This window comes from Neolamprologus multifasciatus, chromosome 11 (genome assembly GCF_963576455.1).
Source record: "Neolamprologus multifasciatus chromosome 11, fNeoMul1.2, whole genome shotgun sequence".
NCBI lineage: Eukaryota > Metazoa > Chordata > Actinopteri > Cichliformes > Cichlidae > Neolamprologus > Neolamprologus multifasciatus.
This window is the reverse complement of record NC_140449.1, coordinates 30945782-30971771: the sequence shown is the minus strand read 5'-3', so window position 1 is coordinate 30971771 and position 25990 is coordinate 30945782. Positions and strand designations below refer to the sequence as shown.

The following is a 25990-nucleotide window of genomic DNA, read 5'->3' as shown; positions in this document are numbered from 1 at the left end:
CAAAGTAGACACAACATGAACATAACGACGCCCACAGGGAAAGAGCAAAACAAAGCACCGAAACACAGGACCTCTTTCAAAATAAAATAGGAAACAATGAAACACTGACATGACTACATGAACTTGACAACATAAGAAACAGACATGAAACACATGAAGGATAAAGGAGACTTAACACAAGGGTTGAAAACACAAGGGGAATATAATAAGCAAATGAACATAGAAATCTAATGAGCTTAAACATAAACTATAAACATCAAAATGAACTAAAACTCAAAATGCTGGGTCATAAGACCCAGGATCATGACATGCACAAAACATTTCTCTTAAAGACTATATTTTTTTAATTTATTTTTTATAGCCTGAAATATTAAAACAGAACTAAACCTTTCAGTCATCTAGACCAACGATATTCATCTAATGAAGCTTTGTTCTATGACTCTATTGTAAATCGTATAAATCTATAAATCCTGGAGTTATCGGTGCTGTGTATGACTTTTCCCACCGGGATATGTTAACCGTGACCTCATTTCTCACCTTTATTGCACAAGTCAGTCCGTTGTAACCTTTCCGACAGTGGCAGTAGTCAGGCAGCACACACCTGCCTCCGTTCAGACACCGCTGTTTACACACCGCTGGAGAGAAAGTCACAATTAAAACGTTTGATCTCTTATTGTTTTTCTTTTCATGGTTGATTCCTGTTAAAATCTACAATCAGAAGACAGTAAGACACATTTGTGTTATGCTCATTAATGCAGTGTCTTATATGTGAAAAAATATGTTTTATATGTGTTTGCTCTGAACAAACTGGTGAAATCCATTTCTGTTTCCATTCAGTAAAACAGGGTAGCTGTAATAAGCTAGCTAAACATTTTGCTCACCCTTAATTCTCGTCTTTTAAGTCTTTTATTATATTTCAGGGGTTGTGTTTGATTGTCATTTGGAAACAAATGAAACACATGATCAAAACAAGTATCTGCAAAAACGAACTTGAAGGAAAACCAACAATCGTGTCTTCTACTTCACTATTTTAAACAAAGTGATCTCAGTCTGCAAACTCTCCAGGCCAGACTGCCTCTTGCCCTGTGACAGCTGGGAATAGGCTCTAACCTGCCCACGACCCTGAATGTGACAAGTGGAAGGAAATAGATAGATGAATCTCAATCTTCATCAAAATGTGTGTTTTTCCTTTGCAAGAGTTCATCTCTCCAAGAAGTATCCTGTAATGTGGTACAGTAGTTTTTGTGTATTTGTCCTGAGAGTTAAGGAGACAGCAGTTCTCCTTTTGGCAGAGGAACAGTTTAATTTGGTTCAGCAATAGTTCAGGAAAATTGGTTATAAAGCAGTCCAAGTTAAAGTATTCGGTATGTACCTTTGCCAGATTTTACCTAAGAAAAATTGTGATATTATTACATCTGAGGAACAGACTCACCTGTTTGACACTGAAGGCCTTCCCAGCCAGCGGGACAGTGGCAGGTGTTTGGTCCTATACACTCGCCACCATTTTTACACTTTTGTAGACACACAGCTAAAATAAGAACAGTGAGGGAGGCGTGAACACCAAAGCAGCTTCTAAAAGGTTTTATCTCAGAATCCCGACAGGACTGAACAGATAGGTAAAAGGTTAAAACCCAAAGTGCTGAGATTAGGCATTTGCAGGTCAGCGAGAAAAGATCTTTAGCTGTGCTACATTAAAACAAAAATAGGACTTTCTAGCCAGTAAAATAATTTTTAAGAACCAAAAAATAAATAAATAAATAAATAATTTTTGCCTGAAAGCCTGAATTCAGGGCAAAAAACATATCTGAACTTCCTTCATTTTATGTAGTTCTTGTTAAAAGTGGATGCCGTCTTGAGAACAAGACAATTTAAAAGATTTGCATGAATAAAAGTCATGCATATGCATATTCATATGAATATTAAAATATAAATAGTGCACTGTTACTAGGAGACAATTTGTAGACTTTTTAGAGAATTTCTTACAACAACTACTGTGTATGACTTCTTGTTAGTTCTTGTTAGTGCTATTACCCAACCCCACCTAAACCAAAGTATAAGAAATGAAGCTGATTGAATTACATGTTTTTTGGAGCTATAGCTGGTAATTTTTTATTTGTTGTGTATTTTAAGTGTATGAAGACATCCATGCATCACTCACGTATGTTACACCTCTTCCCTCTCCATCCAGAAGCACAGGAGCAGGTGTTGGGTCCCACACACTTGCCTCTGTTCATGCACATAGGCTCACACACACCTGAAACAAATTAAAACCCAAATGTTTAAATTGTGAGCTGTTACTTTGAACAGTACTTCAAATATTTAGGCTGTGATATCACTTACTCTTTTGACACCTTTTCCCTGTGTAGCCTTCAGGGCAGGAGCACACGTTGTTTCTCATACATTGACCTCCATTCTTGCAAGGAGGATTGCAAACAGCTGAAAGACAGCAATATTAAACTGTGAGGAACCCAGAAAATGCACATTTCAATCAGACTGAAGCTTAGAGATTGGATTTTATAGGTGTGTTTTGTTGAAAAAGCATCACTTCACTTCTCTCAGGCATTCTCAACAGAGGTTAGTTATTATGAAAGATAAACAGAGTCAAGAAACTATTTGAAACCTCAGTAAGCTGAATATGTTTGTAACTAGGGCACAGCTTGTTCACAGAGATTGAAACCCTGGTTACTTTCTACCATGGGGCAGCATTTTGCCAGTGGGTGTCCTAAATGTGTAAAATATGTATGCCGCTGTTTGAAATATTAGCAAAAATATGCTAATCATTGATTTAAATGACCTCACACTCTGCACAGTTCTCACTCCTGTCTGCAAGTTACTAGTAGATGCCATTAACATTACTTGCAATGTGCAGAGAAGAGAGACAAACCTACAGAGATTTCTGCAGTTTATTAAATGTATGCCAGTGATTTCTGCAGAAAGCAGCCTCAGGCTTTTGCTAGTTTTAATAAAAATGAAAGTCAGTCTGTACGAATTGCTGGAAATATTTGAGTATAATTTCTCATTGTATTAATCATTGTATGTATTCAACACAAGCTTACCAATTTGACACTGGGAGCCAAAGAAACCACTGGGACAGGCACATACGTTAGGCTTAACACAGGTTCCTCCATTCAGACAGACGGGTTTACAGAGAGCTGCAGGTGACGTAAGGTACAAAAAGCTTTATTAAGAGCCAACATATGTACTTTTAGATTAACAGTATAAATAAGAGAAAAGGTTCCTGCAGTACTGATATATTTTGAGTGCTTATGTGCAAGTCAGATTGAGTTTTGCGCCACTTAATTATGCTGTCAGAATTAAACACTCAAACGAAGGAAGCTGCAGTCTGAATGCATGCTTAGCTACAGGTCGTGTTTCTTGCCTGAGTTGCACGTCGGTCCGTACCAGCCAGGTTGGCATTTGCAGACATCAGGAGAAACGCACACGCCTCCATTTTCACAGTGCCTGTTACACACCACTGACAGACATAAATCATGTAGTGCAATCCTAGATTAAACCGACCCACTTAAACAAAAGGGGGACTGATCGATGCATTGTGGAGGTTTATGTAAAATGTAAAAACGATGCAAAAAACACTTAAGTCACATCTCACTGATTTCACATCGTGGTCCCACGTAGCCGTAGGAGCAGGTACAGAGGTTTCTAGCCAGGCAGGTACCTCCATGCTGACAGGGCGGCTCACAGCTCGCTGAACACAAACAGTGACACTCCTCAGTGTTCTGCGAGCAATTCAAGTATGTAAGCAATGCAAACCAGTCGGCAGTTTTGACTGGTTTGACTATGACTCCAGGTTACCTTCCTCACAGGTGGGCCCTCCGTAGCCTGCAGGACATTTGCACACATTTGGTTTCACACACTTCCCCCGGTTTTTACAGTCAGGCCGGCAAATGGCTGGGATGAAAGGAAACTGTCAGCTTTAAAAAACACAACCGGACCCTGAGATATATGAGCCAAAACCAGAGGCGAGTGTGATTTCATTAGCTCACGCTCTGTTTCTCACCTATGTGGCAGCTGTATCCAGTGTAACCGTCTTTGCAGGTACAAGTGTTTGGTAGAGTGCACTCCATGTTCTGCCCACACAGATACCTGCAAACAGCTGAAAACAAAGTACATTTATGAGTATGTTTCAGTACTCAAAAAGTTGCCCAATTGAGGGTTCATTTCATCATTTCAGACCAAGACCACACAGCTAACCAAAATCCATCATGACTATAAGGTACAATTGTGAGATAACATTAAATACTGAAGCACTTTGTGGTACAAAATATCACTTTTTCACCTTCACTGAAAAATTTATGGCCCTTGCAAAAGGTTTTTTTTGCAAGAGCCAAAGTTGCAAGAGTTTTTTCACCAAAGGAAAATTCATCAACATTGTTATCAAAATCATTTCTTTAGCACTTTTGTTGTCAGTTTAATTTATTCAGTCATGAAAAGTAGAAGTATAAGACCACTTTACCTTTACATGTGACTCCATCTCCAGTGTAACCGTAAGGGCAGCGGCCACAACTGAAGGACCCAGATCCTTTGGGCTCACAAGAGACACCCGGGAAGCAGGGAGAGTCAGCACAGGTCGCATGGGGAGCTGCTGACCTCCATCTGATCCCCGTGGAGAGGTCAGGGGTCAAATCCACCCCACTGGGCTGACCCCTGTGGACAGTGGGAGCAAATGTTCTGACTGTGGTTTGATCCTGTGAAGTCGCTGTGCTTTTTCTGTCAGCAGGAGAAAGTCTCCTGATATTTGTTGCTTCTGGTCTCGTCCTCCTGTCGGGAGGTCGTCTGTTTGAGGAGGAAGTGGAATTTGATCTGGTGACGTGAAAATAACTGTCTGCTCCACTGGTGACTGTCCCCTGAGCTGTTAGAGGACATGACTTACAAAGTCATAGAAATACAGGCTTTATTGTCAACATTATTCAAAACATTCCACTTATATATTGCTGGATAATATCCAGAAAAACTTTAGACTTGTCTTAATTTCACAGACAAGCATTTAAACAATTTTGTAAACTAAATCAGATGAAGAAATGGAGGCAAAATATACACATATACCCAACTTATTTCATTCGTTTACAAGGTGCACAAAGCCAAAGGTGCATAAATTGCTCCACTCTCACCTGCTGATGTACATTTCTGGCCATTTCCTTGCAGACCAGCAGGGCAGGGTCCACAGACGAAGCCTGCTGAAACATGGATGCTCTCGAAACACTGCACCCCTGGGTAACACGGCCCTCTGGAGCATGGCGACGGTTTGGACCTCAACGAAACCTGTGGTACCCTCACTGGCGTCACCACCGCTTCAACCACAGACTCTCCTTCAAAACAAATAGAATGTATAAATGTTCTGTAAGGTAGAACTACACATAACTATAAAAATAAAATGTAGACTTACTTATGCAGTTTTTCCCATCACCGCTGTATCCTTGTGGGCACGATCCACAAGAAAAAGAGCCTACCGTGTTGTTACAGCCCACCCCAGGGAAACAAGGCTGTGAGACACACTCGTCTATATCCTCTCTGCATGTACGCCCTGACAACACATGAAACAGCAGAACTTATGAGGAAACATGGAATCAATTTCAATAATTAAACAAGTATTTCAAAATCATAAATTTGCTAAGAAGAGGAAAAAAGGAGATTAATGACAAGGCAAATTTGTAAATTGCATCGTTTGGTTTGGCACTTCTTTTTTTTTTAATCATAAATAAAGCTGTTCCAAGTTTTTTCTGATGAAAAGTTGTTTCTTTCTTGCATGGATTTAAGAATTTTGCACAGATTGAACTGCACTTGACAACAAATCACACATTAAAAAGTCTTTAACCTGCCAGCTCCCAACAAAGTCCTTGGTTTTGATATTTTCCACTGTTTATATGTGAAAACGACTTATGCGTCGACCGTCATCTCGAACACAATAAGCTCAGGATGTGACTAAACCTGTAGATCCTGATTTTTCAAAGCATTTTCAAAGCATTTCAGTAAGATGAGTGAGTCAGCAAGCACCAAGTACCACTTTAAAGCATTTATTTGAATGTAATAAGCCACTCAAGTATAAACACAAAGTCAAAGCTGTAACCAAAATATGCTTCTGACTTTAAAGGAGGTTCTCAAAGGAAAGTCAGCACAAAACTCAAGTATCTGCATTCAGTTTATAGTATTTCTGAGGACAGATAAAGTTTTATTGTGAGCACTCAGAACTGTAAACCATCTATTTAGTTACGCAGTTACACCCAAAGGAGTCTCGCAGTCATGTTACAACATTTCTCAGTACTGGACTGAATGAGTGGAATGCAATACAAAGGCATCACAATTATCCAGGTATTACAGTACAGTTAGTGCAGTAAGGACCACAGGTAAGATAATATTCAAAAGATTAATCCTCCGTGTAGTTAAAATAAACAGCTGACCTGTCATTCCAGGTGGGCATACACAGGAGAAGGAGTTGAGCCCATCTATACAGAGACCCAGTCTGCAGGGATTTGGTTTACAGTTGTCTATGTCCACCTCACACCTCCTCCCTGTAAATCCATCAGGACACACACATACATATTCCCCACTGCCGGCAGGGACGTTGACGTTGGCGACACATGAAGCACCATTCAGGCATTCACAGGAGCGCACAAACACCTAGAGAGGAAAAGGAAAGGGTTTCTTACCATTTAGACATTTGAACATCAGTCACACAGGTTTGTGATCTTAGACACGATGAACGAGACAGATGAATGTAGTTACAGAAATCAGAAAACAAAAACTCTGAGCGAATAGGCACACTCAGTGTCCAGTCAGTATAATCAAAACGTTCCTAGGTTTTTGCTAACAGTTATATGCACAAAGCCGTGTGTATATTTTTCTATTCCAGCACACTATAGAAGGCTTGTCCTGTTTTCAAGCATCCTTGAAAAGCAGGTGGTCACCTGCTTTTCAAGGATGCTTGAAAAGATGCTTTATTGGATTAGGAGGCTTAACCTTCCTGAGCACGGATCCCAAATGTTTATTTGATGATTCCTGAACCACTTAGTTAACGCTACTGCCTGTGACTGTAGTACAGAATACATGGCTTGACACATGAGGTGTATTTTATTTGAGCAATGATACAACGTGTCCCGAGAATGGAAAACGCTCTATCCAAAGATTTTATCTTTAGATAGAGCATTTTCATGATATCGATAAATCAAAAACACAGTGATATATTTCTGCATCTGTGAGCAGTTATTCTGTGTGCGCTGAATTGTGCAACATCACATTAAAAAGTGAAAAAAAAAAAACAGATTTAGTCTACATGCTGACACCTTTGTGCAGTTTTTTGGTGGAAACACTTGCTCAGTGTGTACTGCAGTTACACCTTACAGAGAAACCTCAGGCCCCAAACTACATACTGTATACCAGTATCTCCCTCTAGTGGGAGAAGGCAGCAATTAAAATGAAATTTAACTGAATATTTAATTGAAATTATTAAATGAATAATTCTTTTCGCATGACGTGCATGTAGATCTGTACTCACGATCAACACTACATTTACATTAATGAGCCGAGTCTTACCTCTACAGAGGCTCTGGTCTCAGCGTTACAGTCGTCGGTCACAGTGAATTGGAAAGTGTGTCTGTTGGTGGGTTCAGCTGTGGCCTTCCACATCAGCAGACCAGCTGGAGACAGAGATGCCCCTTCAGGGCCTGATAGCAGGGTGAAAAGAACCGTGGAGCCCTCGGGGTCTCGAGCATTTAGCTGGTAAATGAAATTCTCCCCCTGAAAGGACTGCAGAGGCAAAGTCAGCGACTGGAGCAGCGAAGGTTCATTGTCTGAGGGAAAATAGAAAAGAAGGGAGTCGAAATAAGGTACTAAATAAACCTACGTGTGACTGGCTCAGAGTGGGTGAAAGGTGGGTGTGAAAAGGTGGTGTGTAGCAGGAAGGATAAAAAAAAACGTGCAGATAAAATTCATAACTAATTTGGAAAGACAGTTTGGTTTGATGATGCCAGACCAATAGATACGTCATATTACAGCATTTCTGCGTGCCAGAGTTTAGACGTTTTTATGGGAAAACATTTTGGGAAATATATATTTTTCCATATAATATGAACATTAAAATTTTTATGTTTATAATATGTTTTGATAACAGGTCCACCTCATCACTGCTGCTGGATTTGGAAACTGTGGATTTTTGATAACAGCTCTAATCAGCAGCTATGACCCTCCATTCAACATGAGGACACTTTTAAATAGAAGTTGATGTTTATTTTTTGTGCAAGTTTGAGGTCCACGGTGGAATCACAGCGAACACGGACGTTTTCTGTACATGACCCCGAAGGTTACCTTGAATGGAAAATTGGCCAAATTCAAAGCAGATTAGAACTTTTTGATCAAACCTTTTTGTAACCATTACAAGATCTCCAGTTTGATTACAAGAGGAGACACAAGTCCAGGAAGGGCATCTAAAAAAACCCAGCAAATCAAACATGCCTGTGAAAAAGAAAGTAGCCAGAAGTAGCTTTTATAAAGATGGCATTTTGTGCACTATTTACACCATTTATCTGCATGAGTGGGAAGTTTTAGCTTATGTCAGACCAAATTTTCATTCAGACAAATCTCTCAAAGTCTCTCTGTGTTTGTGTTTGGGCACAAAGAGATTTAGATTTAGACATAAAGTTAAAATTCATATATAATGATGAACTAGTTACCGTTGAAAAAAAGATTTAAAAAAAATCAGTTTTATGTTCTTGTTTCATTGTGTTAACAGATAAATGATTGATGAATTGGTGGAATCAGCGTAATGAATAATCAACACATTGACTCCTGTTTGGTTATTTTGTCAGTTTGTTTGAGTGGAGCTGAGCTGCTCAGCTGCGTCTGACCTACTTTAAGCTGAAGAAGTGAAGTTGGTCTCAAAGCGTAACAGTGAGGTAAGCTGTCCTTGTATCAGTGCTGGGGGACAGAAGCAACTTCAGTGGATCCAATCTGCTGATGAAGGATCAAAACTGCCCCGAGTGACTACCAGCTACAAAACTCAGTGATGAGTATCCAACCTCAGCTCTTATGAGGAGTTTCAGTCTAACACTGTGTTACTGTACCTCACCATCAGAGTAGACACTGATAATTTTTAAAATGTGAACAAACTGGGGAAAAAAGTAAGAAAGAAAAGCAGATACTCTCTGCAATGGACCAGGTGTGTTTGGATGAGTCCGGACGGCATGCGAGGCAAGGGCTGCTGGGAAGGGACTCCCCCTCATTGTAACACAGGCCATCAATGTTACAGGTTTTCTCCTGGAAAGCAACAAACATATATTATTTACATTAATAACACACGACATGTTGTTTAGAAGCCAATTATCCAAACCTACCGGTAGTGGGGAATGTGTGTGCATGTCCAAAACACCCGTGGTGTCAGATTTAGATTCAGAGTTTTTGTTTAGTGTACTGTGTTTCTGACATTATCCATCTCTGCTTCCTGTCTTATTTGCAATTGATTGTCAAGCCCTAATTGTGTCTGCCCAAGCCTGTGACAAGAGTAACTTTACATAGTCGCACAAAAGACTGAAGGTCTCTTAATTAAAGGCCTTTTTGTAAATGAAACAGTGGCTTCTAATCAGCATTTTTGCTGTTTTACATCACTATCAGATCATGAACAGCATGTATTTGATGATGTACCCACTGGAAAACACATCTATTCCATGTTAGTTAAAATTAAGCTTTTACAACATTTCCAAAAACACCGACTTGTCTTCATTCTCTTCTTCATTATTATTAGAATTTCTAAAAATGAAATAATACATAATTAATGAATTAATGACAAAACAGCCTGAACAACAAAAGAAAGCTTAAGGGACTAAAACAAAATGCAGGATCAGACAAACAACAAACACCAAATTAAAACAGAAATAAAAGGACGGGAAATGAAAAATTAAAAAACAGGTCAAATGAGAGACAGAACATGTAGGCTGGTAACAGTAGACAGGACTATATATACACAGCAATGATTGAAACAACTGATACAGGTGAACATAATGAGGGTGGAGCAGAAATCACAAAACAGGAAAATCAAGAGAAGGAGAGAGAGACACAAAGGGCTTTTCCTATCTTCTGTCTTATTGCCTGTGACCTGGACATCAACCGGTGATGACTCAATTCTGACAATTCTGAAGGATAGAAAAAGCTGCCAAAGGCTCTATAACTGTGTACTCACCTTAAAATTATTTATACCTTTGCTAAACCATGGCAGGAGAAGGACTCGTCTTTTATATCGATTTGTTGTTTCATTTAAAGATGAGCAAACTTTCTGTCCTTCATTGTCTGTGTTGCTGTGTTAAAAAAGGTATTGTCTGGACTGCAAGTCTGCTTTTCTAAATTGTATTTTTCCAAATTGGCTGAAGTTTCAAATTAGTGTTTTATTAGTGTATTGTAGTTGTATAAGTAATATCAAAGCACAGCAGCAGTTAAATTTCCTCTCCGGGGCTTTGATGCTTGATTTCAGCATCTTTCTGCTTCACACCCACATTCACATAAGGCTGAAAGTTTGAATGTAATAGTTGTTGGCAGGAGCGGCTGCAGGCATAAGCAAATGTTTGGGAGCCCCGGGGTACTACAGAGTGCACAACAGCCACAGGAAATAAATGAATAGATGAGAAATCTGCAGTTATAGGTGCAGATTGCAGAAGAAAATCCTCCCTACGTGTTACCAGCTGGTGGGTTTTCCCTTTTTTGCACCTGTTTAGAGTACCTGTTCGTTGGCTTGTTGGAGAGAAGGATCACAGATTCTAATATATAGAAAAAAGTTTTTTGGATTTCTGCACATTTTAAAATAGTAATGAAATTACACTAGTGAAGTTTTTTTTTAGATGTTTATCATGTAGATAGAAAAATTGCTTCAAAGACATTTAAATTAACTAAAAATTATGTAAATAACTGTAAAATTATGTGAGCAACTAACTAATATTGAAAAAAAAGGCTTTGGTTTTAGCAATACGAAACCCATGTGTACAAAAGATCTGCCTCTAACAACACCTGATAATTAAGTTTTCTTAAATCTCTATTAACAGATTTCCTCACATGCATGTGCAGAATCTGAGGTCTGTTGGCCAATCACGCGTACACTAACTTTGCGTGCATGCAAGTAAACAGCCTGTGCGGAAAGCAAAGCAGGGACTGCATTTGATGAAATACAACTGCAAAGCTATTGCCTATCAAGTGATGAAATGTTACCTTTTAAATTAAAAAAATTATTGCATTTGTAAACAATGGCTGCTGCACAGAGCAGGAAGTCTTCAATCTGTGATGGGCTATCTTAAAGCTGATATTGATTCTGGCATCACAGAAGCCCTAAAAGTTGGCTGTTGCCTCTAAAGGTTTCCGTCAGCAGACTAGCTGATGTGTTTACCAGCTGTTTTTGTTTAGTGCTGAATTATTGAGCCTATAAAGTGTTTTTAAGCATAGTTTAAAAATAAGAAAGAAAAACGGGGGGAAGCTGAAAATTCAGTAGAGCAGTTTTAATTGTTCATGTTAATACCTTTAAATACTTGCAGTGGTTTAATTAATGTTTATTCTAATAGCAGCTGCTTAATATAGTTTATTTTATGTACACATCATATAAGCAGCAAGCATGTGCACTTCATCTATAGTCCACAATTCTTGCATACCAGGCAGACTCTGTAGGCCATGCTACACCTGGATCTGTTCTTGAGCTTTGCTAGAAAGAATTAGTTCAATTAGAAGTTTCACAGTTAACATATAAAGTAGCCTAAGAGCAAAAGATTTCACTCCTTGTCCAACTATGAAGTAAATTATAAACAGAATTTGAGATATCTCACCCTCAGGGTACAGACGACTTCAGTCCTGAGGCTGCACATCTGGCAGGCTCCATCGTAAAGAGTTAGTATCTTTGCATTGCTGTAGCTGTAACCGTCATTGGAAACCTGTCATCAACAGAAGCTTGATTACTAAGAATCACTGGGAAAAGGCGTTAAACAGGCTGAAAAAGGTAAACGGTCATCACAAACACTGGGTTATATAGTCAAAAGGCCATTTTCCTCTGGATTTTCCCACCATGGGAAAACCACCGCTCTGGGAATTCTATCAGGGGATAAAGCTGGCCTCTCCTGAGTTTGGTACTTCTGAGTGATCCTAAAAATATCATGTTTGGACCTGACAGTGTTTGTTTAAACTCAGAAGACAATCCCAACATGTGCCAGTTTAAAAACCTAGCAGAAGCCAGACAAAGAAGAGCGGACCAAACAGAAAAAAGATTTAAGAAAAAAAATAGAGAGCAAGCAAGACACAAACAGAGTGGGTCTGCGGTGATGGTCAAGCTAGAAAATGTATAAAAAGAGGACAATGCCTCAGCGAAAACACAAAGTGGTGAATCTAAGAAATAAAGACACTAAAAAAAATGTTGTTTCCGATCAAAGCCATTACATTTGAAAGCACTAACCAATGCACCCGTACATTCCTGCAGGTATGCACTGCATTGTCAGGTTTTGCAGCCAAAAGAACTAGCTTTCACCGTGTCTCCTACGAGTACTGTGAGTGTGAGAATGTGTGTGTGGGTGTGTATTTGTCTTTGCACCGGTCACCCTGACACAAAGAACAGAAAAGTGAGTACAAACAGATGAGTCAGCGGACTAATTGTCTAATCTTAGTAGATCTTCACTGCAGTGGAAATACAGACAAACAGCGGTCTGAATAATACGATGAGCTCCCTGGAAAAAAAAGGCTTTTGGTCTGAATGGAAAAATAAATATTTCCAGTGTAGACTAAGAATAACTTCTTCTGTGATCTCACTGCGTTGTAAACGCTAAAGTACTCTGTAATACATTTTCACTAAACGTAACTGTGGAAACATATTTGTCAGTTGTGTAACTCAACTATTTTTTTATTCCACTGGGTTCATTTTCCTTTCTAAGCCAAATAGAAATTGGAGAAAAACCTCCAGCTGCACTCAGTGCACGCTTTCTATTACTGCATCCATGCAATTTAAACACCCTACTGCAAATTTGCTGCTGATGCATTGTTAGATTGTTATATATGTCAGAAAATAAGCGTATAGTTTCATATTTATCATTAGTTTTGAGAAGCGGACAGGAGCATGAGAGGAAATGACAAACAAATGCTGTAAGAGAGGCAGAAGATGAGTTTGAAATGGGTAGGCAGGACCTAATGAAATGTCTAATTTCACAGTGTGCTCTTCATAAAATGCCTGGAAACATGACTTACTTTAATTTGCCAGCGGGCCAGGGGTCTGTTTGTCACCGTTTCCAAGTCCACACCTGCAGAAACCCAGCTGTCCTCCAGGGGGAGCTGGCACTCCAAAGCCATGTCATCCAGAAAGGTGGCCAACACAAACAGAGGCTCGTCCAGAACCCACTCCCCATCCACAAACTAAAAATGAGACAAATAGGGGAAGAAGAACTAAGGTAGAACATGATAGGATGTGTGAGGTAGTATGGTAATGTAGAAAAAAAAAACAAATGTATGGAAACAACATTAACTTGGTATAAATATATAAAAAAAATCTACTGATAGAGGTCCGCTGAATTCTGCAACATCTGGCTGTAATTCTCATTCTTACAGTCATCAAAATGTGCAGCTTTGCCACTTTTTATTGATCCAGCAATATTCACCAGCACATTTAAAGACAAATATCAGATCTTTTAAAAGTATGGTAAGATGCCAAAAGGTGATGGATTATTGGACTTGCACTACATATGTGGATGTGTTAACAAGCAACTGTTCCAGTGCCATTGTTGTGTTTACAGCTTGATACATCTTATTACTGTATGTAAAATTAAATTGATTACATCCATGCACACTATGGTTAGCTTGTTAATGTCAGTTTAATACAAAGGACATGAATGTGTCTCACTTCCTGATTAGACTCAGGGAAACAAACTGGACTTCATGTTATTAATTAAGTTAAAGATCTCTGTGATTAGTCTTTGGTCAAAGGGAAACCTAATCACTCAGTTACAGGTTGGTGTAATCTCTTCTTGTAATCTCGGTCTCTCTTCCACAGCATGTCTTTTGTCCTGTCTTCCCTTTGTCACCCCAACCGGTCGCAGCAGATGGCCGCCCCTCCCTGAGCCTGAGTTCTGCCGGAGGTTTCTTCCTGTTAAAAGGGAGTTTTTCCTTCCCCCTGTTGCCAGTGTGCTTGCTCATCGGGGGTCATATGATTGTTTTTTTCTGTATGTATTATTGTAGGGTCTACCTTACAATATAAAGCGCACTGAGGTGACTGTTGTTGTGATTTGGCACTGGATAAATTAAATTAAATTGAATTGAACTGAACTTATTTTGTCATTTTGCCAGTGAAAACTGAACAGTCTGCAAATCTGAGCAGAAGAGACAGAGAAAAAGTATATTGTGCCATTTTGTAAGGTGGTACTACAGAAAAAAAGATGTACATCAACTAAGGAATAAAAGGAAAAGAGAAGCAGGAAAATTACCTTTTCTTTAACAAACTCACACTTGAGCTCGTAGGAGTCCTTGAAGCCTTGACCATGGATGTTGACGGTGGTGCAGTTTCCCTGACGGACATCGCATAGACCATCCTTCTGCAGTGTAGTGATCTCTGGGATCTGGTCTTCACAACATTAGCAAAAAGTGCAGATGAACATGAAATGTTACCCTTGGGAGTTCAGTCCAAATCATAAACCACATGTCTGACGATCATAAGTCTGTCATCATGGACATCCAATGGAAGATTAATGTATGTAACTAATAACTATATTACAACTACGCTATAAACATAGAGATACCTTACATTATCATGGTGTGGGAGTACAGCATTATCACAATACTAAGATCTGTCTACTATATGTAAGTGTCTTCATGTGGATATGTTACCAGAAAGCACACTGCAGTCATAGGAGCTAAATCCTGGGAAGCAGACACAACCCCAGTTTGAGCACTGGCCGTTCCCGTTGCAAAGATTTGGACACTTCAGGATGGCCACAGCATCCTGGTACTTCTCTTCTCCCTCCCCCTCCTCCAGCAGCCTTCTCTCACACTCGTTCTCCAGCAGCGGTATAGTCGCATTCAACCACGACTGCTCGTCCTTTAGCTGTAGGTCAGTAACACACATGGTCACGGCATGGTTAACAAATAATTCTTTCAGCAGGTGCCTGCAACCCATCACTATGCTCGAGTTTGCCACAGTCTGCCTGCACTGGGCCTGGGCCTGCTGCTCGGTGAGGCCAGAGGGTGTGGGCCACGTTAGGGGAGATTCTGGCTGAACTGCAGGTTCGTGGTCTTCTGGGAAAAAGTAGGTAACGCCCTCCAGATCAGACTGGCTGAGACTTTGATGTGGGGAGTTAGAAATGAAACGTTGGGCACTGCGCCTGCCTCTGGGTTGTTGATAGGCTGAGGTTGAAACTCTTGAGGCTCTCGAGGGAAGTGGCTCTCTTTCATTTTCACTGAGTAGTTCCACAGAGGTGATGTACTCGGCTGTGACGTCCAGAGTTGGGATGACACTGGGGAAACCCATGTTGCCATGATTAGAGCAGCTGGGGTCGGATGAGCTAGTTGGCTGAGACGGGGCTCTGGGAGATGAGAAGCGGGGCATCTCTTCCTGGCAGGTACAGTGCCTGCGGGAGTTCAGTGTACTAATATGGGATGGCACAGTGTCAAACAGGCTATTGCCTGGGGGTAACCTGAGAGAGAAGGAAACAATGTCAGTAAAGAGGTAACAAATGTTGCTAACTGTTTTTCTGCATGGTCGTAATAAATTGTTCATAGTGGCAATTTCAGTATTGTGGTCCCTGCAGGCTGCAGCGTTTTCAAGTTTATTTAAGCCTTTGGGACGTGAAGTCCAAGTGAAATAATCCAAACATACATTCTCTAACCTAAACCAATACTACTAAATACAATCCCACAGTGGGTCTGTAATAGTTTTGGCAATATTCATGGTCAAACATTGCCTTTCAATGTGTGAAAAATGGGCTGAAAATGAGTGGACAGGCCTATTTAAGAAAAAAAAACTTATAGGAAAGCATTTGATATATGGAGCTGTATATATAGATTGAGGATTTCTTCTTCCTGCATAGCTAGAGCACTACGTAGCTTATAAGCTGTTATTGCTTACAGCAATTAGAACATGAATGCCTGACCTCCATTCGGAGATAAAAGCATGTAGATCCTCCAGTTTGGCGCCCCCTGCTAAGTGGAAGTCATTGTCTGATTGTCCATCATAGGTCCCACACAGACCCTCAGTGTGCCTCCAGTCGGAAATGGGGGCTCTCAGTGTCAGACTCATTCCCCAGTCAGATACATCAGCACGAACAAATGCTCCAGAAGAAAATGTCATCTGCAAAAAGTCAAATATTGACAAAAGAAAATATAACTTTAAAAACCAAGAAAGGCAAGAAGTTTACCAGGTAGCTTAAATTGTGAAATTATTTAGCTTGTGAACTCATTTTCACTCACAGTGACTTTGCGTCCTTGGTAGGACTCTGTGATCCGAATGCCGCTCTTACTCAAGTCTCTGTTCTTCACAGTCAGTTGAGGCTTGGTTTCACCCATTTCCCCATTGCACATGTCAAAAGCAATAACATTTCCCCCGTCCCTCGCCACGAATCCACACACACACGAGGCAGCATGCACAACGCTGCCGCACTCCCACTGACGGACGTGGACCTCGAAAGGCCAAAAGCTGCTCTTATACAGGACAAAGGTGCCTATTTGGTAGTTGTCATAGTATCTGTATGGTGCAAAAATGAAAAAGAAAGCTCATCTTTTATTATGGACAATTTAAAACTTAATACAGAGTAAGCTTCCTTATTAACTGAATTAAAGTACCTGCCATCAAATGTGATTATGTGAGGATCAGTGAAGGAGTAGCAGTAGGCTGAGGGAACATCCTTAACCGTTATCTGAAATATAGAAATCAATTTTATTCTTTCTTAAAAGAAATTATACATGATGAGGTGAGGGAGTGTGAGTTTAATAGTTTGACGTGTTCACCTGGACAGGTTTTGGTGAGTATCCATTCCAAAGAAAGTTTTGTGTGATGATGGGTTTAACAGTGATCTCAGTTGTCCTGTTGCCATCTTTAACAAAGTCGGTTACAGGACTGAAGTGGATCACAGCCCGGCTACAAATGCCCTCGCGACAGGGACCCTGAGACAGATCCACGACACAGGAAGACAGGGACAGATCTGCACCCAGCAAACCATCCTCTGCAATACAAGGAGTTATTTTCACTTCATTTGAAGGACCAAAAAAGTACTGCACAGACATTTCTTTATAGCTAAATAGCAATAACACAGCATTTAAATGGTCCTGCTGTTAGAGACATTTACAACGATTTATTAACATGTAATCAGCCCCTTCTTCTTTCATTTATTTCTACAGATTTCTACAAAAAAAAGTGGTGGAGACTTTCCTATGGGCTGAAATAAATGAAGCATAGTAAATTTGATTAAATATGCCTTAAACCACAATTAAAGCTTCTCCAAACACTGATTTAATTATTCTTATGCACATAGATTGAGGGAGGGAGCAGCCCTTCACTGATCACAAACAAGAGGCACAACATATTTAGCATCTCTGAACACAAGAACAAACGCTTTACTAGATCACAGCTGTAAAATAGTTTTATGTGACATCAACCTGAAATGCATTTGTGAATATGTTTCAGTGGGTAATTTGATATTTTTATAAAAAAATATTTATATTTAAATGTTATACAACATCATAAGGGTACAATACCTTTTAAGTATTGCAAAAAGTAATCAAATTACTAGATATATCTTTTTTTTTTTTTTATTTGACCCTAATGTTAGACTCACTGCACAGCATTGAATTAACATGGCATCATATGCTATATTTAATAATCAAATCCACATATTGGATCATTTAAGAGATTACTGCAAGTTAATAACCTGCTGTTTAAAAATGCATTTTAAATCTGCATTAATGTTCCCTGTAAACTGCCTACAGTACAGCCTGTGCTATTAGAAAGCAACAGTACACACTGTCATTATTTACAGATCAACCAGGTCACCTTCACTTGTTGTGCTGAGCTGCAGGGACAGAGCGCACTGCTCTGCAGAATCTGGAGACCCTTCTGGACATGGAAGAGGAACCGTGCTCTCGACCACCATCTCATACAATCTGCCATCCTCAGATACACTGCTCGCCTCTGGTCTTAACTGCACAAAACATGATTTTAGAAAGAGAGGGTGGTCAGGTCTTTTATACCGAGTGTTTATCCACAACTCATCTAGAAGAAGACAGTTACGATAAGCTGATATTTAAGTGATCTGAGTCAAAATAACAACCAAAATCTAAATGAAAGCATAATCTTCTCTTTTTTAATGTTTTATGTCTGTGTACACGTCTCTTAATTTTTATTTACATGGACATGTGACAAAGTGGATGAGCAGTTGTAATACTCTCCACTTGTCCCAGAAGTATTGACTTTTTGCACATTATGCACATTATTCTCTCTATATATTTATTTGCTATGATTTGCTATTGTCAAAGTAACACTGCTGACTATCCCGGGTTCGTTTGCGTAAGCATTACGTTGCCAGCAAACCAAACATTCAGAAAGTAAAGCAAACACTCAGTTACATGTTGCGTTGTATTTTATTATGTTGCAGAATAAGGTCATTTGTGCATAATTACATTGTTTTTCCTGTTTTCAGTCTTCATGTAGGTCAGGTGTGGGGAAAGGCCCGCCCAGCATTTCCTGATTTTTAAAGTACTGATGATGTCATGTCTGACATCAGCAGGTTAAACCAAGAGGAGGGGTTTCTTTTACCATAGGAATGCTTCCTTTTGTTTGTTTCAAAATACAAAAGGGTTTGCTGAATATTTTTTCTTATATCGGGCCATTTAGTTGTATAAATGTGTTAATCAGAAGAGTGGGGAGCTTTATTTAATTCTCAGTCATTTGTGTTGAGTTTTAGATTCCTCTGCTCAAGCTAGTGGTATTGGCTGCACTAATTGAAAAGAACTTAGCCTTATATATAGTCAGTCTCTGCTTGATTCAGAGAAGGGAGGAGAGCTGAGTTGTGTTACTGTGTTTGACTTTTGTTACTTACGTTAATTTGGGAGAGTTTTGTTAAGTTTCACTGTAAATAAATCGCTCATCTATGGGAACCCAAATGTCTGCTGAGTCTGCTCACCTAACACCTTCCTTGACGCTAGAGTCAGACTACCTCACAGGACAGAAAGCTCAAAACACTGTAACTTATGTCTAAACCTGTACATGTCTGCAGACTAATGACCAACAAAAAAATTACTAGAAAGAGAGATCACAAATATAAATGTCAGATAAATATTATTTACCCTGATCCCAGCAAAGAACTCCTGACTTTCCACCGAAATACCCCGGACACTGGGCGAGTCCAAGAAGAAACTGGAGCTGGAGCAGTAAATCTGAGCCAGAGGGAGGGAGATGTACATATATTACTTCCATTTTTGTTTATTTTTAAAGATGAAGTATTTAATATAGTGTGCTATATTGCAATTTCCAGGCACTCTTTCCTTATTTTAAGGGTATTATGTCATAGTCTTCATACAACAGGCCTTGACAGCACCACACTAAGCAAATGTTATGGTAATAAAGAAAAAATGAATTGAATAAAGGAGAGTAGAGATGGGAAATAAAAGCAGAGGAAAACTCCAGACTGTGTCGAAGGCTTTTGGCCCAGTTAAACACATGAGCAGCTCACAGTAAAATTAAATGACATGCTGACAGGCATCGGTAATTCCTTCAGTCCCTGCTGCCTTAGAAATCCAGGAACCTCGTCTTTGTTTATATAGCAGATCATATTTGCAGATGACTGACGAGTGGAAGGTTGCATAAATTCTCAAAAAATAAGAGAAGCCCACCCAGCAAAAACCTGCTGAACAGTTTCTGAAGACATACTTTGTTAGATTTTTGAATCATTTTGAGATTTGGTTTTTAAAAAACTCCCTCTAACACAGAGTGGCTAAACAGCAGTCCCACTACGCTCTTTAAAGGACTAGTTCACCCACATGCACACCTTGTCTCCTAATCGCAGGTTGAAGCCGTCGAGCTCGATAAAGGCGAAGGTCTGGATTGTGGTCTCCTGTTTGAGCTCCTCCTTCCGGCCCTCAGGTGAGAGGCGGGACCAGGCCACCACATAACCCAGGGAGCTGTTAGACCTGCTCTCAAAGCTGCACTTCAGGTAGACGGTGTTACCTGTCACCTCTGAGACGATCACTGGCACTGACGGAGTCGGGGGCTGATTAGCTGTTGGGGGAGGAGCAGAAAGACTTAGGGGCACTTTTAAGGTCCTCTGAAAAATGTGGAGGTACTTCTATCCACATTTTTATCATCATTCTCTAATTTTAAATATTTTTGAAATACGCCACGTCTCATCTCAGATATAGAAGACACACCCACTTACTCTTTAAATCTGCTGTTATGAAGGGCAGCCAATCAGAAGATGGTTGATTTAAAGAAATCAAGGCTAAATAGACTAAGACAAAAGTATGCACTGGTATTCTATGTGCTCCATTATTTACATGGGATGCCTGTTGGGTGCGAGTTATTCAAGGCAAGAACAATTACAGACATCCCACAACAGCAAAGAATTAAACAGGAAGATGAATTAATTTAGCAATGCTAAATTCTCTTAATTATCAGAAATCTGAGCTTTATACTGGTTTTTGAAGCACACTAATGAACATTTTCAGTAGTCTGTAATTATTTCTCTCCCTAATTTCTACCTCTACTTCCTGAAGCCTGGCTTGGCATAATTTACAATCTGAGTCACTACTGGAGACCGGGACCAGAGGACAGTGGGACACGGGCTCAGGTCATTAAGAGGAGAGGTGTGTTCCTGACCATATGACCTCCCTGACCTCGAGAGTGTTTTGGTATTTAATCTAACATGAGGAGACAAGCGAGAGCCATAAAAACACAACAGCGGGGTCCTCACTTTTACACGATCCACCGACGTTCACCTCACCAGGACCGCAGAGCAGCGATGATGTGGGCAAAGTGTCTGACATCTCTGTTAGGGAGACAGGAGATTTATAACAGATAATTATAAACTAGCGTGACTTCAAAACGATTATGTTTTTGCGCTTTATATATACATCCTTGCTTCCACATTTCATTTCTTCCCCTTTTCATTTTTCATTATAAATTAGCACGTAATGTAGAAATCAAAGGACAGTGATGCCTATGCCAGCTGACACTGGGCGAGAGACAGTACACCCTGGCCCGTCACATTCACAGCTACAGCAAATTTAGACTGAGAAATTATGTCTGTGGACTGTGGAAAGAGAAAGAGAAGCCACGAAGGCACAAGGAGAACAAACTTCACACAAAAAGCCTCCAGCTATGCAGCATCCAGCATCCGTTCCCTGTTCTTTAAGCATCATACGGCCACTAATACTAAACTGAATTCCTGTTATGCTGCTATGATTGAGTCTTTCCTTGATTTTTTGAGCAGTGTATCGGCATAAGAATCATGCTTTACATTACAGTCATACAGTAATTACTGTTACTTACCCTGTGCACAGTAACCCATGCAACCCTGTGTGGGCTGGAGCAGGTAAACATAGAAGTCTCCACAGTTTCGGACAGTGACTGGGATGCGAAACATGCAGCACTCTTTGCTGCTGCTCGAGAAAAACTGCCATGCAGCGCAGGCTGTCAACTGCCTGACCTCCAGTGGCCCCGGCAGAGACTCACCCTCACCCAGAGACAGCCATACCGGGGCCTGAGTCCCACAGTGGTTTACCTAGATGTTTGGAAACAGAGGGGGGAGGGGGAATCAGTATGTATGGATGTATTATGATCATTCTTTCACAAAATGAATCCTCCAGAATGGAGGAAAACCAGTAAAAGCTATTTTGGAATAAAGAGAAATAGAATTTTTCTACTAAAAACAACAAATGCCAGAAAGTAAGCACAGTACTGCCATACATGCCCTGAAAACCTGAGTTTGAAACATCCACAGACACCAAAATTGAAATCAATCAATGAGTGAAATGGTTTAAATAACTTTGCAACTGAATAATTTAGAAAATGTCCAAAAGAAGATATTTGATAACATTACAGATTATACCCTGGTTCTCCTTAAAATGTTCTTGGCTTTGATATATCTAACTCTTTATTTGCTAACATCATCAAAAAGACACTGCCTTGTTATGTAACACATGTTCACAGCAATCCTCTCTTCCTTCCTCCGCCCACTCCCGTAGTTATCCATCACCCAGGGAGAGCAGCGATGCCCCGGGAAAGCAGGAGGCTGAGAGGGTGACACTTTAGATGGATCCTGCAGGCTCACAGCAGGCCAACCACAACACATGAGACATATTCCAACTCTCCTTTCATTCTCCTTCATAAATATGTGTATACACACACAAACACACAACTCGCATGACAGTCAGGCTACCTCAGAGTTTCCCCTCATGAGGACATGGATGGGGTCTCAAGGGCTTTCACGTCTTATCAGGTTATATTTGTAATTAAACAAGCATATAATTTATATACATATAAATTTAAGTTTATCACATGAATATAAAACAAAGAAATAAGATGGAAGCAATTCTATTTTATGACCTTTAATAGAGGTCACAATAAGTGACTGAATTTGTGCAGTATACCTGTGAAATTGTTCTAAAAATTGGTGAAAAATTCCTACATTGGTTAAAAAAAAAAAAGACTTTCATCTAGAATTCAAGCCTCAAAGTTAGAACAATCAATGTTTTAACAAACTATACAAGCTGATAGAGAAATAGAAAGGTTACAGTTCAGCAAACCTAAACTAAGTTCAGTTAATTACTTGCAGTAGATGGATATGGGGACAGTTGGAGTGTTTTTACAGCTTCTCATTGGTATATTTCAAGTTTTTATTAGAAATGTTTAAATGCAGCAAATCATTTTGGAGTTTTAGCTGCAGTCTTTTAATAAAGCTGATTTACCTCAGTTCTATACAATGTGAAAAAAGATTGTGCACTTGAGTTATATACAGTTTTTATGATTGACCTTACATAATATCTATAAATTTCTAAACAATGACTGTTGCTCATAATGACAATATGTCAAATAATTAGGCCAGTGTACATGCAAGTAATCCCTGGGAGCCTGAAGCTCACCCTTCAAACTGCTCTAAATGCTTAGTTTTATATAGTTTTCCTGACTTGGATCTCTATGATGTCACTAAAAGTGGATATTTCGAGGCAGGTAATAAACATGCATGCACCAAAGCCCAGTGAAGCATAAACAAAGATTATTTTGAACTTTGACTCACACTATGTGTAACGCGAACAATGTAAGGAGTCAGCTAAATGGTTTGAATAACAAAATCAAATTAATGGAGTTCCATGGGAAGATAGTAGATGAAGGAAATAGACCAGATAAAAAGAATAGAATAGTTCCTCACAGCATCAACATCCTCGGAAGCTCATTTATAAGAAACACAACACTTGTAAACAGATCTCACTCTCTTTGAAAAATCTTTTACAAAAACATCATTTACCTCCACACACTGGGTGGGCATACTCGCTGGCTTGTCAAAAATCTGAAACTGGTACCAGCCCGGTGTGAGGGAGTGGTCACAGATGAAGTCCTGCAGGGATGACTGCTGCAGCCAGCTGGAGCTGAAGGTGGTGCTACGGTAGGGGTTCTGGAGGACCGAGTGGCCTCCTGGCGCACACTCTGGAGGAAGCACTGAAGGCACAGCCAGAGAGACAACATAAGGACTGGATTCTCACCAAGGCTGTCAGTAGCAATGTTCAAATACTGTATACGGAAAGCTTTCTGCTGGCCAAATGTTGCATTGTGGACATCAACTCTCCAGCTGGCCTGTGTTTAACAGAAACATTTCAAAGTGAATCTGAAACGTGATAACACACTCACTAAACTATATGGACATCTTGAGCCATTGTAGGATGAGAAGCCAGTGCATTGCTGTCTCATGAAGTTTAGACCAGATGCCCACAAAACAGAGTTCATCATGAACTGTTATGCATGGTTACAATTATGTATGTGCAAAGTCCACTTTGCAAATGTAGCTAGTTTAAATGACATAGTGTCCAGTTTTGGAGAGATATTTTCCCAAGGTGCACTGGCGGATTGCTGACCTCACACACAAGGACAGCTGCAGTAAACATCTGTGAATGCAGAATCTCCAAAACCAATTCATACTTCATAGGTCATACCTTAAGCTGATGAATGGCCTCTCTTTACTTTCAAAGATGGCTACTTCTATAGGCCTGTTCAAAAATCACTGGGGTACATGTCAGCTACCATTAGACTTGAATGTTACTGCAAACACCTAATGGCAATGGTAAATATTTAGCTCTTTCCCAAGCAAAACATTTCAAAAGATAATAAAGACATTTCCTTTTAAATATATATAGTTGTGTCTATAGGTTTTTGGACAATTATTTGTTTTGTAATTTTGACTTCACCACACTGGATTTTAAGTCAATCAATTTGTGTAATTATTCATATCACCTTATAATCTAAAGCACCTTTAGGCGACTGCTGTTGTGAGACACAAACAGAGACACCAAGTTGAAATTCAGCATGTACTGGTGTTCTGACTTCTTTCATATCTTTACTGGGAGGCAAAATAGACCAGACAGACAAAGCTTGGGGAGGGGGCTATGACCAAGAAGAGCTAGCTTGTTTTTGGCACCGTAAAGTTTCCTGACCTGAGAGGTCAAAGTGAAAGGTAATATCCTCAAAGAGCCTGCACAGCAGTGACAGGCAGACAAGCTGCTGAAAGCCAGGACAGCAGCTTTCAAAGCAAGCATCCTTTCTAATCAACACCTGGTCACTACAGTCCTCGTCAGCTGAACAGGAACTTAGAGAATCCACATCCTGTTTGCCTATTTGAGGGGAAGCCTGAGAGCAAAATACGTCATGTGGGATATTTGGAGGTTATGTGGCCTTGGATACCTTCATGATAGATGGAAAGGCTCAGCTTATTTTTGACACTGCTAAAGAAGTCATGCAGCAACACTAAAGCTAGCTGTAAGAGCCAATGTTTATGTTTTGCCTTTTTGTTATGGTGGCACAGGTGTTTAGCCTTACCTGTGTTTCCGGTGATGGCATGTGGGTGTGGTCACAGTCTATTTACCTGATCTCGGTGTTCGCAGCAGATGTTGTTGGGTGAGTGGTTTGTGGGCAAACTTTTCTGTTGACCCTCATTTTTTGGCACACCAGTTAATCCATGCGCTATTTGTTAATTGATTGAAAGCGCAAACATTTATTTTTGTTTTGTTCTTAAAATAAATGCGCAAAGTACAAGTACGACTCATTATGGATTATTGGAGGCGCGTCACAGGGACACAACCAACTCAGCCGGCCGCGGCTTTATTTACGGATGAAAGTCGCAACACTAGCTGTCTTTATATTAACCCCTTCTGAAAATCTCCTGCATCCCCCTAAACCGAGAATAATCTTAAAGGTTATTTGTATGTGGCAATATGAAATGACAAAATGACACTTAAATACTTTAAATACTCAAAGACGGTGTCTCTGATTACCTTAGAGCTGTGAGCTTACCTGTTTGAACGTGCACTGCGTTGGGCAGTGAAAATGCAACACAGAGAAGAAGTTTGGGAAGAGTTTCAGGTCTCATCGTCCCTCAGTGTCCAGCACGCGACTCTGCCACCAAACAGCGCGAGCGCTCAGCGCGATTGTTGTGCCAAAAGACCTCTCTCTCCCCCCCCACCCCTCTCTCTCTATCGGCTTTCAGGCCAAAAACGAACGGACCAGCAGGAAATCCGGAGGTGCTTCAGGCTGAGGGAAGAAGAAGAAGCTGACCGGAGATGCTGGACTGCAGCGGCTGACCTCAAACTGCTGCACGCTGCACTGCTACAGTGTGTTAGGAGGAGCAAACCTACTGACGACCCAAACCTCTGCACATATCCGCACGAGTGGAAAAAGAGTTGTTTCAGATGCTGAAAGATCCAAATTAATCGTAATCGTGCTGCAACTCAAAACTGATGCATTGTCATATAATCTTCTAATGATTCCCCCTCAGGAGGTATCATC

The 25990-nt window shown here is 40.2% G+C and overlaps 1 protein-coding gene across 1 annotated transcript in view; it reads right to left on the bottom strand.

Moving 5' to 3' along the window:
• vwde (von Willebrand factor D and EGF domains) overlaps window positions 1-25990 on the bottom strand; it is a 27750-nt gene extending 1760 nt beyond the window's left edge. The window contains exons 1-30 of the mRNA XM_085177644.1: window positions 25499-25990; window positions 23463-23653; window positions 21488-21719; window positions 20910-20984; window positions 19989-20218; window positions 19288-19377; window positions 17996-18143; window positions 16954-17168; window positions 16789-16862; window positions 16417-16690; window positions 16101-16297; window positions 14839-15644; window positions 14439-14575; window positions 13210-13374; window positions 11808-11912; window positions 9153-9267; window positions 7549-7805; window positions 6417-6636; window positions 5405-5542; window positions 5130-5327; window positions 4475-4870; window positions 4019-4114; window positions 3814-3909; window positions 3611-3706; window positions 3380-3475; window positions 3057-3152; window positions 2341-2436; window positions 2159-2254; window positions 1433-1528; window positions 538-635 (exon numbers count right to left, since the gene is read on the bottom strand). Coding sequence (XP_085033770.1) covers window positions 538-635; window positions 1433-1528; window positions 2159-2254; window positions 2341-2436; window positions 3057-3152; window positions 3380-3475; window positions 3611-3706; window positions 3814-3909; window positions 4019-4114; window positions 4475-4870; window positions 5130-5327; window positions 5405-5542; window positions 6417-6636; window positions 7549-7805; window positions 9153-9267; window positions 11808-11912; window positions 13210-13374; window positions 14439-14575; window positions 14839-15644; window positions 16101-16297; window positions 16417-16690; window positions 16789-16862; window positions 16954-17168; window positions 17996-18143; window positions 19288-19377; window positions 19989-20218; window positions 20910-20984; window positions 21488-21719; window positions 23463-23653; window positions 25499-25574 — 5205 coding nt within the window. The 5' untranslated portion in view covers window positions 25575-25990. The remainder of the gene's footprint in view (window positions 1-537; window positions 636-1432; window positions 1529-2158; window positions 2255-2340; window positions 2437-3056; window positions 3153-3379; window positions 3476-3610; window positions 3707-3813; window positions 3910-4018; window positions 4115-4474; window positions 4871-5129; window positions 5328-5404; window positions 5543-6416; window positions 6637-7548; window positions 7806-9152; window positions 9268-11807; window positions 11913-13209; window positions 13375-14438; window positions 14576-14838; window positions 15645-16100; window positions 16298-16416; window positions 16691-16788; window positions 16863-16953; window positions 17169-17995; window positions 18144-19287; window positions 19378-19988; window positions 20219-20909; window positions 20985-21487; window positions 21720-23462; window positions 23654-25498) is intronic.